The following is a 16,472-nucleotide window of genomic DNA, read 5'->3' as shown; positions in this document are numbered from 1 at the left end:
GAAGAAGATGCGGGGAAGCTGGTTGTCGTCGGAGTCGAAGCCTGTGAAGTCGTCGAACTTGAAAGTGAACGCGACTTGCTTACCTAATCACCAATGTTTTCTCTCTCTTCCCTGTCGCGGCAAGTGCTGTCGGGCGTCGCTGGCGTTGGCAGAAGCCTCTCGAGGCTGCCTCAACCAGCGACAGGGCACCGTGTAACGACGGCCTTGCCTTCTCTGAGCCTCTTTACCCGTGGACGACACCAGCTTGCCCCCAAGAAGGTCAAACACTTGAAGCGTCACAAGGGCAAGGTTCCGATTCCGATTGGCGGCTCGACCAAGGGAACGACATTGGCCTATGGGGACTGGGGCATTAGAATTAAGGACAATGGAACGAGGCTGAGCGCGAAACAGCTCACGACAGCACGAGAGGTCATCCAGAAAAAGCTCAAGGTCCTCAAGGGCGCCAAAGTCTACCTGAGGGTCTTCCCGGACATCCCGGTTTGCATCAAGGTATGGCGCCAACGAACTAGAGACTGTGTCGGGCCCACTGACTGTAGCCTAGGGTAGCGAAACCCGTATGGGTAAGGGTAAAGGAACCTTCGAATACTGGGCATGCCGGTATGTTTATTCACCGAGTAACACGTCGTATTTTCTAACGCCAGCCTCGCAGGGCCCCAACCGGACGTGTTATTTTCGAGATTGGCGGCGTACCCATCCGTGAAGAGCTTGCACGAGACAGTAAGTTACCTCTCTAGCCCACCCGTTCGATGTCTGACTTTTGCCTCAGTTCTCCGACAAGCCGCTGCCAAACTCCCCGTCAAGATGGAATTCATTAGTCGCTCAAGTCCACCAAGACTAGGAAACCTCCTCGTTCACCCTCCCGAACCCCCGAAGGTTGACGTGGCTTCTATCCCGGAAGCATCATCATCTGCCGCGGCCGAAGTCTCTGCGTAGAGTCCCAGACAGTATTCGACTAGACCCAGAAAACCTGATAACGTACACTAATAATCAGATATTTGCCTCAGACCTCTACAGTGCGCCATTTTTGCTTTTGTTCTCGCGGAGACATCGCAGCTATAGTGTTGGCTCTCATGGTCTGTTGACATAGTAGGTGCTGCGCGTTTCGACCGGTTCTCAGTGTTTCGTGATGAAGTGTCTCGTCCCCGAATTCTCTTCCGTTCTCGCCCTTCATTCACTTGTTATCTTTCTCTCCCTCTCCTCTGTCACCTTATCTTGCACTGGTTCAACTACCACAATCCGGGTCTGGACCAGTCTACTAACCTTGTCCCTCACTCTAGCTTCCGAGACTCGAACCGCTCAGAAACCTGCACCAATACTGCAAAAGAATTCGTGCAACCTCGTCCTTTGGTTTCCAATGCACCTCCTCTTTGGCCTACGCACAGTGCCAAGCCTCGAAACGTCGCTCCGATCAAAACACGGAACAGACGCGCCCAAACAACATCCGTCTCCCGAGTCAGCCATCCTTGTCCCCGCCTCACCTCGCGAAGTCTCAAACCTCCTCTTGTATTCAAAACCCTGTGTCCAATCTAGGCACGCAAGGTATCTTTATCCCATCTACCTCCTCGGCCTCTTGTGGAGTGGAGGCGCCATTGCATCATCGGTTGCTTCTAGAACCGAGCCACGCTGACCGCGGTTCAGCGCACCTGACCATTCTCACTGTATTGTCACTTCTTCACACCCAGTGTCCTTGTTGCAGGAACCATATATATAAGCTGGACGTTTGAAACCGTACGCCTTGTCGTCTTTTGACTTTCTTCCTTTCTTCTCTCCCTTACACGACCGTTACCGTACAGTACAGTCAATCGTGACCGAGGATGTTGTCCAGACACAGTGCGTTATATTTCTCTGATTTTTAAAGCATGAAGAGGCGCTGACCTTGTGTTTTTGCTTCTAGTTGACCCAGAGGAGATCATCCAGAAATGCAGGGAACATCCCCACAAGAAGCATGGTAGTGAAGGAGGACGCCGAGGATACCACCAGTCCTGGAGACGCGACGAGGATGCTTCCACCATCCCCAAATATGTCATGCCTCGGGTCGGTATCCCAGCCAAGTCTGCGTACCAAGTGCTGCACGATGAAACCGCTCTGGACGGGAACCCTCTGCTCAACCTCGCTTCGTAAGCTCAATCTTCCCCGCAGTCATGGTAGAGACTAATAATAATCTGGCTTTAGATTCGTCCATACTTGGATGCCAGAGGAAGCCGACAAGTTGATCATGGAGAACATCAACAAGAATATCGTTGACCTGGACGAGTATCCCGCGGCTTCTATCATCCACAACCGCTGCGTCTCCATGCGTACGTTTTAACACCACTTCTCTTGTTGCCTTCCCCAACTTACATGACGACTGTGCCTTGTAGTTGCTGATCTATGGAAAGCGCCCAAGGAAGGCAAGGTCATCGGTACCGCGACAGCGGGTTCTTCCGAAGCCATCATGCTCGGTGGTCTCGCCATGAAGAAGCGCTGGCAAGAGGCGCGTAAAGCCGAGGGAAAGGACTACTACCACCCCAACATCGTGTTCGGAGCCAACGCCCAAGTCGCCTTGGAGAAGTTCGCCAGGTCAGTTCCATTTAGACTGACGCTTCATGTCTCAGCCTCTAACGTTGAAACAATACAAACAGGTATTTTGACGTCGAAGCGCGTTTGGTTCCAGTTAAAGAGGAGAATGGCTTCATCATGGATCCCCACGACGCGCTGAAGTATATTGACGAGAATACGATTGGCGTAATCGTCATCCTTGGGAGCACCTACACTGGCCATTTCGAGAATGTGGAGCTGATGAGCAAACTTCGTACGCCCCTCGATTTACTTCGCGGAATCACCGACTGATACCTATCCCTTCTTCCTCCAGTCGATGACTTGCAAGAGCGAACCGGCTTGGACATCCCCATCCATGTTGACGGTGCCTCTGGTGCTTTCATTGCCCCCTTCGCCTTCCCCAAGCTTAAATGGAGCTTCGACGTCCCCCGAGTCGTTTCCATCAACACCTCCGGACACAAGTTCGGTCTCGTTTACGCTGGCATTGGTTGGGTCCTGTGGAGAGATGAGAAGTACCTCCATAAGGACCTCGTTTTTGAACTTCGTGAGTTTGCTTCAAGATTTTTTATTGAACTGACTACTGACTCCCTATTCTCTGAATTCTAGACTATCTCGGAAGTACCGAATATACCTTCACCCTGTGTGTATCATCCCTTCTTATTCTGGGCGCTTAACTGAGTATCTTGTCTTCTGTAGCAACTTCTCCAAACCTGCTGCTCCAGTCATCGCGCAGATGTTCAACTTCCTCAACCTTGGATTTGAAGGCTACAGGAAGATTGCATACAAGGACTTGCGTAACGCCAGGATGCTTTCGAAGGCCTTGGAAAGCACATACTTCACTGTAAGTGTATTCCTTCTCGACATCCCATAGAACCCAAGCTTGACCGCCATTACAGGTCATGAGCAACATCCATCGTCGGATTGAAGCCGATCCTCATGAAAATCGCAACAACCATGAAGATTCCCCAGAGGGATACGAACCCGGATTGCCTGTCGTTGCTTTCAGGTCCGCTTGGCTACCTTGTATCCCGAGTTTATGATCTCGTAGACTCATTGCCATCGACGTTTGATAGGTTGTCAGATGAGTTTAAACAAGAATACCCCCACGTCCAACAAGTCTGGATCCAGCAACTTCTCAGGGCAAAGGGATGGATTGTGCCCAACTACAACGTGCGTTCAACTTGCTTAAGGCTTTGCGAGTGTTGTGCCTAATAAACCATATCGCAGGCTCCCAAGGGCGCCGAGGAAGTCGAAATCCTCCGTGTCGTCGTCCGTGAAACCCTGAGCGAAGACCTCATCGAGCGACTCATCATTGACATCCTCGAGGTTACTGAGAGTACCATGAGTGAGTTGAATCTCAAGTCGTCATGCACCCTGATTGACGCTGTCTTTGCAGATTCCAAGGAATCGTTTATCGCCGTCAGCGCCGCCTCGCAAGTACGAGCCCATCCCGACCACGATCAGGCTCGTCCCGAACTCGAGAACTTTGCGGATGGAACTACCATCGGTGGGCCTGAGCAGATGGGTTTCTCCAGTCAGTGTTGAAGCTACAATGGGCTTTGTTGATACCAATGAACTGTTTTGTGGATTGGAGATTTGAAGGTAACGGAAGGAATTCCTGTAAGTTTCGATAATCGTATGATGGACATGGTCATGGACGTGTGTAATGTGCTTGTTACGTTTATGATAATATGTCTCTTGGACGTACAACGCTGCGGTATCCCTTTCTCTCCTGGGTGCCTGCATTCGACCGTGTGTGTTGATCGGCAGGTTTTCGCGAACCTAAGCCTAAGAGAGGGCCAATGTGTTCGTTTTGCGCTGGTTTCGAAGGATCAGCTCCTGGAGGACGATTGAAATTCTTAGCAGTTACGCGCGTCTCCCAGATGCGATCGGCCTTAGCGAAAGGTATCCATTCAAACTTCGTCGTCCTCCGAGTCCCCTGATCCCTTTACGTCCTCTGAGTCTTTCGAGTCATCTTCCGAGTCCTCCCCATAGTCTCCCCGAGTGTAAGGAATCCCAATGCTTGATCCCCTTTGGAGAGGGCGATAAAAGTAAGGCTTCCTAAATTCATGGTTTCCGTATGCCCATGCTTGGTCGACGTCGTGGGCTACGGGAAGGCTCGTGAGTAACAATGGCGAGATTCGCAAACCGTGGTAAAACATACGCTCTTCCCAGGAATGTACTTTGAGCTTCCCTGTGTTTATAAACTCGGATAACTCGGCTTGGACGAAGGCTCGATCTCGATCTGAAATCAGTTCTGTTCGAAGTGAGAATGCGAGGTGAATAAAGGGAAGGTCGGGAAGGGTGAGCCAGTGGGACTTTAGATCGCGGAGGGTGCCCACAATAGGTTGAAGTCGGGCAAGGTCTACGCTGCCAATGTCAAAAGAGCCGACGAGGTTTATGTGAAGGTAGAGAGTTTGCAAAGACGGGAGGGAAGACAACTGTTTCAACCACGGCGTGGCTACAGAAATGTTGGAAGGGGCTCCATCGTCGACGTCTCGCACGGCAAGGGTCTCCCAGTCTACTGGGATATTGAAATAAACTTCTTCAAGGTTCTTGAAAGGGATTGGGGAATTATTTGTCAACCGCGTAAGGGTACCTGTAATCCTAGCATTAAAGCATGTATGGGATGGATACAAGTCAGGACCCACCGAGATGGTACCAATTGAAGGCGATGTGGAGCCTCTCTAGCGTCCCAGAACATGACACCAGAAAGTCGTAAAAGGCTTGGTGAGATTGCACCCATTCTTGCTCTTCACAATCACGACAGTACTCCCAGCAGTCCAGCGTGAGAGCTGTCAGGTTACTGGAGACAACCTGGTGAGAAAATCGCGCATCTTTGAACGCTGCTGTGAAGAATCTCTGGAAATCTACTGGTTTCCATGGTTTAACCCTCCAAACCCTGGGCTTTGGCCGCTCGAGTGCGTCTGAACTGGTTTTGGATTGCCCGACAATTTCGTCCTGTTCATCGATTTGCCCGAATCCAACCTGGACCAAATCCAGAAACTGTAAATTCGGGAACTGGGCCAGGAACCGAGGAGGGAAGGTAGTGAACCCCCTGAGAAAAATTTGTCGCATTTTCGGGAGGGTCGCGTCGTAGTTCAACTTCGAAAGGGCGCTCAAATCGATGGATGGACCAAACGCTTCCCCGTCAAACTGCTCCAAATTAACGAGGAGCGGAAAGCTGCGATGGAAGAGATGAGCGAGTAAAGTCTCGCTCTTGCCAGAGTGAAGTCGAACGTTGAGGAACCTGACGTAGCGGGCTAGTCGACGGGAATTGTCGAGGACATTGAGTAGTGACTGCAGTTTGGCCGTTTCCCGTGCTTCGGCTTGGTTGGCGCCGAAGTCGAAGTGGCCGAAAGAAATTTTGGAAAATATTCTTCTCTGACAGGCATCGCGAAACGCATTGGAAATGAGGGAGCCTGCTTTCCAGAACTCTGGCCCCAGTAAATCCAAGATTTCCTCCAAGATCTCTTGAGGGATGTTGGAGATTCCTGCAGTTCGGGACATCGGATGAAATAACCGTTCTAGGTGTTGGGTCAGATTAGAACAGATTGAATACAACGCACTTACGTTGTGAGGGGTTGTTCCTCTCTGCTAGACCTCTCGTGGTGGTCGAGTATCAAGAAATGTGGACTTTGGGTGGTCCACCGTTGCCTGAAGGCCCAGGTACAGATCATTGACGCCATCAGACATAATAATTGATCGACTGACATCAATTCCCCGTGTCACAACTCGTCGATGGTCGATGGTTTCCAGTGGTTTCCGGGTGCCTGAGAAGGTTATGCATAAGTACTTGTGACCCCAACGTATTTCTACGCCGAGGATTCATTTGGGCTCATCTTTTCTGGTACAGTTATAACAAAAACCTCGAAGCCGCGAACTCATCGTTCCTTGCCCCAAGCAAGGATTGATACGCTTTGAGGACAACATCAGCGGAGATCCAACTTGGGAGATCAGCCAATTTAAAGCCGCTGGCAAATTCCGGACCGTCATCGTCCTTTGCACTGTGCACATTCCACCTCCGAAGGTTAGGTTGTCTATGAGAGCATGAGTCGTAGTCCTCCCTTCTGTGGAAATATAATGCGAACCAGCTTGTGTCAAAGGTGCGCCCTTTAGATGAGGCTGTCTCGCAAATCACATAGAAAGGTCCTCAATTTGGGAAATGTTACAGTGTACAATGAAGGTGGCACCATCGCTCATAGCAGCGTGCCACAAAGAGAACGAGCGTTGACACATATGCCCATGGCTACGGGGACGGAAATGGCCCTGCGTCTTTGACTCCACTGTCGGTGGCCCGAAATCTAGGTCTGTTTCAATTATCGCCTCAACGGGTTGTGGCTTTGACGTATCTTTCTTGGCATGGATGAAAGCCAGTATCTTCAGTATGGCTACGGTTACCATTGTATGGAGCTGGGGCCACTGGACTCATATGACACGAGGCTGGAAGACAAAGCTGAACCGTCATTCATTCACCAGTGAACCCTGGGAGGTGGTTTCCACAGGAAGGTACTCCATTCTAATCATTCTCAAGGTGACTACGACTTAAGTTTGCTGGGTATCGCTGTGGCTTAGTCGCTCTCAGCGACGTACAATGCGCGACTGGGGACTGATGCCAGCAGTGGCCATATATAAATTCAACAGCGGTCTTGTTTCCGAGAATTCCTGCCCGTCGCGAACGTGAAAGCCTACATCTGCTCTGTATTGGCGACTGGTCGCCCACGTCACATATAGCGATTTCAATTCCTTGTAGGTGTTTCCTCATCCCATTGCGCTTAGCTTGTCCCCTTGAGCTTTTCTCCAGTCCCCCTGGTGCCGAACGGCAGCATTGGCGACTTGTCAAGGGCAATTTGATGTTTTCCTCCTCACGCAAAGTGATTTCCAAGTATCGCCCTCACCCCGTCCTAGCATCTCCCTTGAGATGGCTAGGACTTTCCGCGGATCCTTCCATCTCAGAAGACTCCGCCACCCATGCCCAAGCAACCCATCCCTCCAAACGGCCTAGGCCACCTCCTCGACCTCGTCGTCCACCCATGTCACAAGGTCCTCATCGACGCGTCTCAACCTTTAAGGCCGCTTCCCGAACACGTCCTAAAGGCAAAGTCTTCCCCGGCGCACTGCCCATGGGGGAGGATTCGATCTTGGAAGAAGCGTCTCCCGGACAAGAGCCCGCGGCAGGAGGCGAGGAGCGCGTCGCTTCTTCTAGCCAGCCCCTCCAACGCGATTCCACTATGATCATCGCGACTGAGTCCACACGTAAGGTATTCCCTGGTGCACTGTCTTTTGGAGAGTCTTCCTTCCTCGACGACTCGTCCGTGACGATGGCATCCCCACCTGCTACGACTCCCCTCCTTCGCCGCGAGTCCACCATGAAGATCGATACCGACGATCAAGCATCTACCGCATCCTTGACACGGAAGGGGTCCGCAATGCAGGAGGACCAACTCGCCGAAGATGAAGACTGCGAGCTACCGCAAGCTCTCGAGCAGCAGGGTCCGTCCCAGCCGCAGACGGGGTACAGACCTGTCGACCTCTCCATCGCCGTCATCAACTCTGAAGCCGCCTTGAATTCGTCCCCCGTCAAGAAACCGGAAGACGACATCTTCCTTAGGGAGATCAAGCGACTCGCTGAGCAACAAGCGTGGCAGCAAGCCCTCACGGAGGCCCGAAAGGTCGCAGATAGGGCTATCAACCTCGAAGAGTTCAGCCAGGCTCGTCAACGAGAGGCACTCAAGCTGAAGACTCCAGAGGAACGAGCAGCCTTGGGGCTTCCAGAGGTCGATCAGGACGAGGACATGGAGAAGCCTGCTCGAAAGCGCCGTCTATATACCATCGACGAGCGTTCCGAGGGGCATCAGATCGGAATGGGGCATGGAGAGGTCCTCCAGCGACGAGGAAGGGATGGAGGCAAGAAGAAAACTCGAAGATCCAAGAAGGGGACCAAGGAGAGGAAGAGGAGAGAGAAGGAGAGGACAGTGGAGAGGGAGGACAGAGTGGAGGATGGACCGTCCTCGAACCAGCAACTCGGCGATGCCAGGGATCCATTCTTGAATCCCCTTGCGCACCCACTCCCGCCTAAACCTAACACACGGCTTCCCGCTAGCGTTGGTGGAACCCGTCGGGAGCGACAGAAGCGCTACGACTCCCGCTACAATCCCATCGCCATCGTCCAGCACCCCGATCCTGCAGAGGAATTCATCAAAGCTGTGGAGGAGACACGGCGTCGGGAAGTGGAACGCAAGAAGGAGGAAGCTGCCTGGAAGGCCGAACAAGAGCGCCGCCAGCGCCAAGAAGCGGTGGAGGCTCGGGCAAGGGCGGAGAGGGAGGCAGCCGCTGCACGCTTGAAGGCTCAACTGGAGGAGGAGAACAAGCGCCTGGCAGAAGAAGCCTACATCCGACAGAGGGCTGATGAAGTCGTCAAGACTGCACGGCAATTGGAGCGTGAGGCTGCATTGTTGCGCGAACGAGAGAACCGCATTCGGGAGGCTTTGGCGAGGGAGGCCAGCTTCCTCGAGAAACAAGCTCACCGTATCGAGCAGGAGCGAATCAGTGCTTTGCATCGCCAGAAACATGAAGCTTTCGAACACCAGCAACACCATGGGGCTCGAGAGCACCATCACCAGCACCCTCAGCAACAGCAACAGCCGTTCCCGCCTCAGCGTCCTCAAACAGCTCAGCCGCCGACACGCGAACCGTCCCCCGATGCTATGATCCTCGATGGCGCCTCTTTCTACGGCCCGATCGCTCACTTCCGCGCTCCTCCCCTTACCCACCAACCATCCTTCAGAACTCTCCATTCCACTTACGATCTCAAATGGGATGCCCTGCGCGAGGTCCCCGACAACACAGTCCGATTCGCCTCCTTCCCTTGGCCCGTCCTTGAGCGTGTCACCGGCCTCGAGAATCTCACCAATGAGAACTTTACCAAGTTTTTCAAGAACGAGGAGAGGTTCGAGTTTGAGCACAGGAACTTGAAGGCAAGGCTTAAGCCTGAAATTCTTCGCTGGCATCCCGACAAGTTCATCCAGCTTTATGGTTCCAAGATTCATCAAGATGATATCGAAGCTGTTATCGAAGGTGCTGGAATTGTTTCTCGATATCTTATCGAGCTTCATTCGAGCCTTTGAGCTTCTCCCCTTTAGCTTTTCTTTTCTTTTTAAACCTCTTTCTCCAAACACCTATGCCTTTTGACGATACTCACGACCAGTTCTTTTTATTCCCATCCCTTTTCCTCACTCACGCCAACAGCCACGCTCCTTTGACTCTTTGATTCCAGACTCTTATTTCATATCTCCCCCTTTCACGCCTGTGCTTCTCCAGGTGCCCACGTTCCTTGTTCTGTTTCTTCTGTCCACGTTTGGCTTTCAACATCAACCCAAAGTCTAACCATCCCCCAGCCGCATACACATCCGTCTATTATGACACTCACGACTGTGATGTTCTGGTACACTGGCTCCATCCTACCCCACCTACCCGTTGATGACACTTAGTTCGCTGGTCGAACTTGCTGTAATAGCTAGCTCTTGGTAGCAATAATAAATTCATGTTCAGAGAAATGGCGTCGGGATTTCGTCGAACTGTGAGGACATGATTGAGATTATTCCGAGTCAAGACGCGAATCCGAGAAACGTATTGCGGTGTACAATGTATTATGACAAACCGGCAGCCCATGGTGCATACAGAAGCAGTACGAAAAAGTCGACTTTGTCATTGAGACATGCAATTAGTAGAAGGGAAATTAGAGTAGTACAGACCGAGTCGAATCTGACGAGTGAGAGTGCCGATTCAGAGCAGTCGAGATGTTCAAAGTCCACGGATACTTCACGATTCCTCAAAGCGAACAAACGAAACAAAGCTTTTGTGCATCTCCATCAGCCTGCCACGTCCAAAGTGGATGAGAAAAGGCTACGTATGACTCGAAGAGCAGACATCACCAACTCACCTTCCGGGTCTATCCCATTGCACCGACCACATCCTCCCATCGAACCGACAATGATTTCTTTTTCGGCGGCCTCTCTGCCTGTTTCTCACCAGTGACATCCCCATCGTCGTCCCTCGCACGAGCAACTCGAGCATCACCATGGTCCTCCGAGTCATCGAGATGGCTCAAAAAGTCGATAGGATCAGTCGAAGGCGAGCGCGAGCGATCATACGAATCCGAGTTGTCTCGTTTAGCCAAGAGTCCCAGAGCTTTCTTCAGACCTTTGGGTGCAGACTTCGGTTTGGCGCCAGACTGCTTTTGTTGTTGTTGCTTTCCCTTGCCTTTACGCGTTGTCATACTGCCCGGAGCCCAGCGTAGGTTGCGACGTTTTGAAGTCGGTTTTGAGGTTCCGACGGCCTCGTCGTCTGGAGAATCGTCTTGGGCGATGTCGAGAGGAGGTTGAGGCTCGTATCCAAGGTTCAGAGGGTCCACATCAGATGATCGAGACGCTTGCTGGACAGCAGAGAGAGTCGGTTCGTCGTCGATGTCGTCTTCGACATCTGGGTTGGGCGCGGAAGCAAAGACGAGGACCTCGACAGGCTCGGGGTCGAATTCTGCGTCGACGTGAACGGAACAGCCTAAAGCCTCGTCGGCACCGTGAGAGTTCTCTTCAGGATCAGGAGCGAAAGTCGGGAAGACAGCGAGATCGTCAAGGGTAGGCGAAGTGGCTTTTTGGAGACCGATAAGTGTGCCAGTTGCGGTGGTCGTAGTCGCGGCTGGTCTAATCGTGTTGCTTCTAGCTCGAGTGATTCGAGCTCCTCCAGATTCAGGGTCAAGAATTTCAGATGGAACAGGGTGGGCATCTTGAGTGATGGTGCCACTTCGAGGCCGGCGAATGCTGGGAGGAGCAGAGGGAACCTGGGTCACAGTGCCTCTTCTGGTGCGAGCGATACTTCCAGGAGCACGGGTGGGAGGATTGTCGGCCAATGGTTTGCTACCCTCGGCTTCTGGCGTTGCAGGCAACACTTCTTCCCTGTCCTCCCGAGTCGAGGAGAGTTCTAGGATTTTGTTAGGAGGCTGTCCAACAGAGGCGAAGGGACCGGACTCACCCTTGCTGCTGGTCTGATTAACAGAATCGGTTCCATTTGTCCCACTCCTCGAGTCAGAAAATATGCTACCGCAGCTGAATGAAGGCCTAGCACGAGGTCCCTTGAGGTAGATCGTTGGGGGCGAGATGAGACTGTCGGTAATCCAAGAGGACCGCTCGGTCAGATCGTGGTGACACTGTTCGCCGTCCTCGACCGACGTCAGGGACATAGACTCTGTGAGATCCTCGAGGTTCTCGGGCTCTTTAGCTGCCGTTTCTTCGACCGGTTCCTCAGGGTGAGAATGACTACCAGGAGACGAGACCGTTAGAGTTTTCAATTTATCGGCGCCCTGTTGGATAGAATACGTTTCGACGATGCTAGCTCCAGCGCCCGGACTAGACTGTTCGAGTTCAAAAAGACCTTGAGTTTTGAATGGTGTCGACGCCATAGCCAGTCCACTCGCAAAGAGGTCATGAGTAGGCAGAGAATCGAGACCTTTAACAGGGACAAGAAAGTCTTCGTCGAGCTTGGTGTCGTAGATCGAGAGCTGAGAAGGCGGTCTGTTGAAATTGATAAATCCCAGAGAGGAAGTCGGGGTGAATTTGGGGATTTGAGGAGACAGACGCTGGACTCCAGTATCGAAGACAGGATGAGAAGGCATCCGAAGTAGGTTCTTCTTGGCTTTAAGCGAGAGGGAGCGGGTAGAGCTGGGAGAGAGCTGGCCTTTCCTCCGCATCGAGGGCGGAGTGTCGGATGGCGAGTCGAGTCCGCTCGGAGGTAGGGCGCTGGGGAGCAGCCGAGGAATTCCAGGCAGAGAAAGGGAACTAGCACCAGGACCAGAGTTTCGACGTTTGGGCGCAGGGAGGTTCGAATCGCCGAGTGCCCTCTTTGGGTGATCATTTGAAGCTGTTGACTCGAGAGACAGTGCAGGCGAAGGAGGCTGAGAGTTGAATGGGCTTGCGAGGGATGCTTGTGAGTTCGATTTTGGGAGTAAGCTATGCGCCGAGTCCCGTTTTTTGCCTTGCTTCCATGACCGACTAAGTTGCGTGCTGGATGGCCTACCTGTAGCCGCATACAATCAGTTTATGAGGGCTTCCAGAATAGCCAGGCGCAAGAGGGGTATAAACCTATCAAAGCTTCCTTGGTATGACCCACAGACGATCTTCGAGAGTGCACTGAATTCTCCTTCAAACTTCTAGACGTGGTACCGCGGCGACTCCCGTAGCTCTTGCGACGCGTATATTTACGCGTCACGGCACTTTTCTTGAAGGAAGAATCTGGCACTGGGGACAAGGGTTGGCCATCTGCTTGAGGCGTCGGACGAGACGACTTGAGCTTGAAAACTTGACTATGGTTCAGCGCCGTTGGCGCAGGCGTCCTGATGTCGTTCCCTGGAGACATCCTGTAGCCAAAATGACATAAATGGAGAATGGGCATCGAAAAGCAGACTAACCTTCCTTGTCGCTATAGAATGCAGATTTCTGCAGTTCAGAGAAAAGAGTCAGTACACCGCGCTACAGCACATTTATGCGCTGTGAACCTGGATTTCAGACCCTTCCAGCGTCCCTCAACACACTATCAGACAGAAAACGCGCGGTTTAAGAGAAAAATGGATTCCATGGTGGTGGTCAAGAAGAAAAGGGTTTAGGGCAAACGGGGTTCGGGGAGGTACGACGAGGCCATGATCGCCATCAAATTGAGCCAAACATGGCAGGAGGTTCCCATAACCAATCAGATCCATCCGGTCCGTGGATCGTTTCGTCACACCGTCTCCATCGTCCACAGCATCGTCTTCGTCGTCGGGAGTAGTGTCAAAGACGACACCTGGACACTGTTTACAATGGGCGATCTTCCTTCAGAGCTATGGACCGTTATCGCACAGTTTCTGTCACCCGACGACATTGCCGACTTGATGTTCCTCAACCGCACGTTCTTGGACCTTGCTCTCGACGAGAAGTACAAGGAGCTGAAGATGGAGAAGCTAAATGTTCTCTTTTGCAACAAACTGTGGGCGCTTAAGTGAGTTGAATGAGTCGCGATAGACTGTTACTTGTCGATCTAATCGAGGACTCGCCCCAGGAGCCCCGACTATGCTCGTCGTGTCCGAACTGTGCATCTCCAGCCACTACTATTGCATGAGCGGGAGAACGTTGAACAAATCCGCCTTGCTCAGGGACCGCCATCTTCAGAGTCACCTTCACCTTCGAGGATCAAAACGTACGCGACGCGGTTATACCACAGGTTCTTCGACAAGACGGGTAACCTATTGGACCACTGGCAGGACGACGTTCCGGCCGCGGTCGAGATCTCCCAGATGCTTATGGAGGTTATACCTTTCATGACCAACGTCAGGTCGTTCACGCTAATGGAAGAGGGGGTCGTCAAGTTGTCTGCGCCTTATATTGACATTGCTTGGCGAACGATTGCCCCCCGACTCGAGGAACTCAGTCTATGGATTCACCCACGGCGAGTGGAGGACCTGCTGCCACTTGGTATCTCTTTCCCCGTCCTTAAGAAACTGAGCATCCAGTTTCCATTTCAAGCACCAACGACCACAGCGGCGGCCACCAGCCTCCAAGCCCGAGCCGTCACCTCTTTCATCAACCAATTCCAGGACACCCTCCAGCACTTACACCTCGGGAGCTGCAACACATGGGACGCTGCTCACCTTTACTCGCTCCTCGGCCGCTTCCCCCACCTGGCCAGCTTCGAAATGATCCCATACAACTTCAACAACACAGAACCTGTTTTTGAATTCATGAAACGGCATGCGGACGTTCTGCAGCATCTCACATACGTCTCTTGCCCTTCCATTCAAGCGAACGGCCTCTCCGAGCTCACGCTTCAGAAGTTGACCAAATTGACGCTGAAGCTGAACTATATACCCTACCCGGACGCATGGTGGACGCAGCCTTCTCCCTTCCTCGATTCTATCGTCCCTACTTTGCGGTGTTTGCACATCAAAGGGCCGCTGGTACCCGATGAGTTGACGGGTCTTCTGACGTCGTTGACCCAGGGGGGCCAGACTTCCCCTCCCTTACAAGAGCTTTCGTTCTCGATTAATAGTTTATCAGTCGAGACTCTGGCTATGATATCCATGAAACTGCCGAACCTCTTGATTCTGGACCTTCGAATTCATGATTTGATCGCTCCAGGAGCGTATCCCACTTCCCCAGGAGAGTTCTTTCCTTTCTCAGAGGTATGTCTGTGTTTTTGGGTTGTGAACCCACGCTGATGGTTGTATGAATTGATAACGAACGTTTTATTTTTTGAATCCGCGCAGAAACCTACGACGCATCTTTTCGAAGTCGAAGTAGGGCAATCAAGTCCACTCGAACAACCCCACCCCTTCTCCGACCAACTGCGCGAAGCCTTTTCAACGATCACTTGGACTCTCGAGGATATCACACTCAAGCGACATTCGTGTTGTGGGGAACTCCTTCTGTGGGGTCTTATGGTTCTTTGTGCGGAGTGCATCCCGAGTATACAGAGTTTTGCGAGGAGGGGGACGAGGAGGATACCGAGCCCGGCGAATCAGAAGCCGAGGGGAAGGGATCTGATGTGTTCGAGTGCGATGTGTTGCTTTGGGAGGGATGGGACAAATGTTAGCATGAGGAAGCATTATCCGCCGTAGCTACCCCCTAGTGGTGGATTGTTCGAGGGGCTGGTTCCTCCTCGAGTCTGGGATTTTGGGCTTTTGAATGGGGCTCAGGTTTTCACGTTTTGCTCGGGTACTAGTAGGAATGAATGTACGGAGTTTGGATACGATTTTCACCAAAACGTTGACTCAAAAGGTTGAAACTCACTGTTAGCCCAGTTTCCTGGCGGTGGATATTCGCCTCCTCTGAACATCCTCCTGTCGACCAGTGGAGCCTGCACCTCAGAGAAACTGACGAGCAGAGGACGTCAATCACATAGAGGGCACTCTCGTCCTATTGCTCTAACATCATACAAAGATAACGAAAACAAGGACACTCAGAGATGGTGCGATAATGGACACGTTTGGATGGGACAGCACTGCCTAGACGGGCCATGCGTTCAGATTACATGCAGCGTGCGTACACACGAGAGAGTTGGGGACAGATTAACCCGGATGAGTTATGTGCGAGGATCGAATTAGAAGGGGCAAGAAAGATGCAAGGTGTGAGTGGCAGAAGGTTTTTTTAACAAGAAGAAAGGGGTGTTTAGGTCCTTGAAAATGGTAGCGGTTGGGTGAGCAGAGGCTGAGCCGATCCTTACTGTTGGCGCCAGTAGCTTAAACGCGTGACCTGGTGGTGTGTTACAGTGACATGGACGCTGATCGGGTTGGTTCCCGTCGTGATATCCAGCCGTAAGTGATACACAAAACACAGCTGTCATAGGCCTGGATAGTCAAACAAGGATCGTCGGAAGAGGAGTAAATGTGAATGGCCACCACTTTCGCGGATAGGGGACCCATAATTAAGTTAGGAGTGTGCTCGTGGCTTTATACGAAGCGGGCAATGGAAGGTGTTGGTAGAGTAGAGGCGATGGATGGCGAGCAAAGACAAGAGCATAGAAACAAGCTTTTCGGGTTTTATGGCCTATAGCCATTAGTATTGAATTGAAGTTCGGACATGAGGGAGCGGCGCACGCCCTTCATATAAATGAATGGATAGTGTGGGAGGTCGGACCCAGCTAAGTTTCGCCTCGCAAGAGTAAAGAAGGAGGTGGTCCAAGGACGTCACAAGATTGTTCCAGTACAAGGGATCTGATAGATAGCCAAACGACGATCGAGTTGCGAAACGAGACTGCTGCGGACGCACAGGACGATCGCTCTGAGTCTGAGTTCGGATGAGAGGGAAAGACAAAGTGGCGCGAGGCATTCATTACGGCGACAATAGACGGGAAGGTAGTCGTGATCGAACAGAGGGCGGTGCAAGATACCAGGGTTGAGATATCAGGGT

The 16,472-nt window shown here is 52.1% G+C and overlaps 6 protein-coding genes across 6 annotated transcripts; 4 read left to right on the top strand and 2 right to left on the bottom strand.

The window, feature by feature from the left end:
- Positions 1 to 93: 93 nt before the first annotated feature.
- On the top strand, positions 94 to 1,000 carry CC1G_05237 (mitochondrial 54S ribosomal protein YmL47; the record flags this gene model as incomplete). The annotated part of the gene is made up of 4 exons (XM_001840299.2): positions 94 to 489; positions 542 to 597; positions 650 to 717; positions 767 to 1,000. 4 exons carry the CDS (start codon positions 94 to 96, stop codon positions 931 to 933), a joined length of 687 nt encoding a protein of 228 aa, XP_001840351.1. The 3' UTR covers positions 934 to 1,000.
- Positions 1,001 to 1,761: 761 nt separating this feature from the next.
- CC1G_05236 (glutamate decarboxylase) lies at positions 1,762 to 4,236 on the top strand. The gene is made up of 12 exons (XM_001840298.2): positions 1,762 to 1,830; positions 1,895 to 2,117; positions 2,173 to 2,297; positions 2,361 to 2,559; positions 2,622 to 2,791; positions 2,852 to 3,082; positions 3,145 to 3,178; positions 3,235 to 3,379; positions 3,435 to 3,544; positions 3,612 to 3,708; positions 3,766 to 3,883; positions 3,935 to 4,236. Exons 1-12 carry the CDS (start codon positions 1,815 to 1,817, stop codon positions 4,081 to 4,083), a joined length of 1,617 nt encoding a protein of 538 aa, XP_001840350.1. The 5' UTR covers positions 1,762 to 1,814; the 3' UTR covers positions 4,084 to 4,236.
- Positions 4,237 to 4,451: 215 nt separating this feature from the next.
- On the bottom strand, positions 4,452 to 6,048 carry CC1G_05235 (hypothetical protein; the record flags this gene model as incomplete). The annotated part of the gene is made up of 3 exons (XM_001840297.1): positions 4,452 to 4,645; positions 4,703 to 5,137; positions 5,190 to 6,048. The coding sequence occupies 3 exons, from the start codon at positions 6,046 to 6,048 to the stop codon at positions 4,452 to 4,454; spliced, it is 1,488 nt and encodes a 495-aa protein (XP_001840349.1).
- A 1,523-nt stretch (positions 6,049 to 7,571) lies between these two features.
- Positions 7,572 to 9,665, top strand: CC1G_05234 (hypothetical protein; the record flags this gene model as incomplete). The annotated part of the gene is made up of 1 exon (XM_001840296.2): positions 7,572 to 9,665. The coding sequence occupies one exon, from the start codon at positions 7,572 to 7,574 to the stop codon at positions 9,663 to 9,665; it is 2,094 nt and encodes a 697-aa protein (XP_001840348.2).
- Positions 9,666 to 10,489: 824 nt separating this feature from the next.
- On the bottom strand, positions 10,490 to 12,283 carry CC1G_05233 (hypothetical protein; the record flags this gene model as incomplete). The annotated part of the gene is made up of 1 exon (XM_001840295.2): positions 10,490 to 12,283. The coding sequence occupies one exon, from the start codon at positions 12,281 to 12,283 to the stop codon at positions 10,490 to 10,492; it is 1,794 nt and encodes a 597-aa protein (XP_001840347.2).
- A 945-nt stretch (positions 12,284 to 13,228) lies between these two features.
- On the top strand, positions 13,229 to 15,181 carry CC1G_05232 (hypothetical protein; the record flags this gene model as incomplete). Its single annotated transcript, XM_001840294.2, has 3 exons — positions 13,229 to 13,566; positions 13,627 to 14,746; positions 14,831 to 15,181. The coding sequence occupies 3 exons, from the start codon at positions 13,229 to 13,231 to the stop codon at positions 15,179 to 15,181; spliced, it is 1,809 nt and encodes a 602-aa protein (XP_001840346.2).
- Positions 15,182 to 16,472: the final 1,291 nt, after the last annotated feature.

The sequence above is a fragment of the Coprinopsis cinerea genome, assembly GCF_000182895.1.
Source record: "Coprinopsis cinerea okayama7#130 chromosome 11 map unlocalized cont3.11, whole genome shotgun sequence".
NCBI lineage: Eukaryota > Fungi > Basidiomycota > Agaricomycetes > Agaricales > Psathyrellaceae > Coprinopsis > Coprinopsis cinerea.
The sequence above is the reverse complement of the archived record's forward strand: the minus strand, read 5'-3'. Positions and strand labels throughout refer to the sequence as shown.

What these genes read in the sequence shown, in the direction of transcription:
- CC1G_05236 (XM_001840298.2), top strand. An exon ending in ACCGAATATACCTTCACCCT is followed by an intron (nt 3,179 to 3,234) that starts GTGTGTATCATC and finishes TGTCTTCTGTAG; the next exon opens with CAACTTCTCCAAACCTGCTG. An exon ending in TGGAAAGCACATACTTCACT is followed by an intron (nt 3,380 to 3,434) that starts GTAAGTGTATTC and finishes CCGCCATTACAG; the next exon opens with GTCATGAGCAACATCCATCG.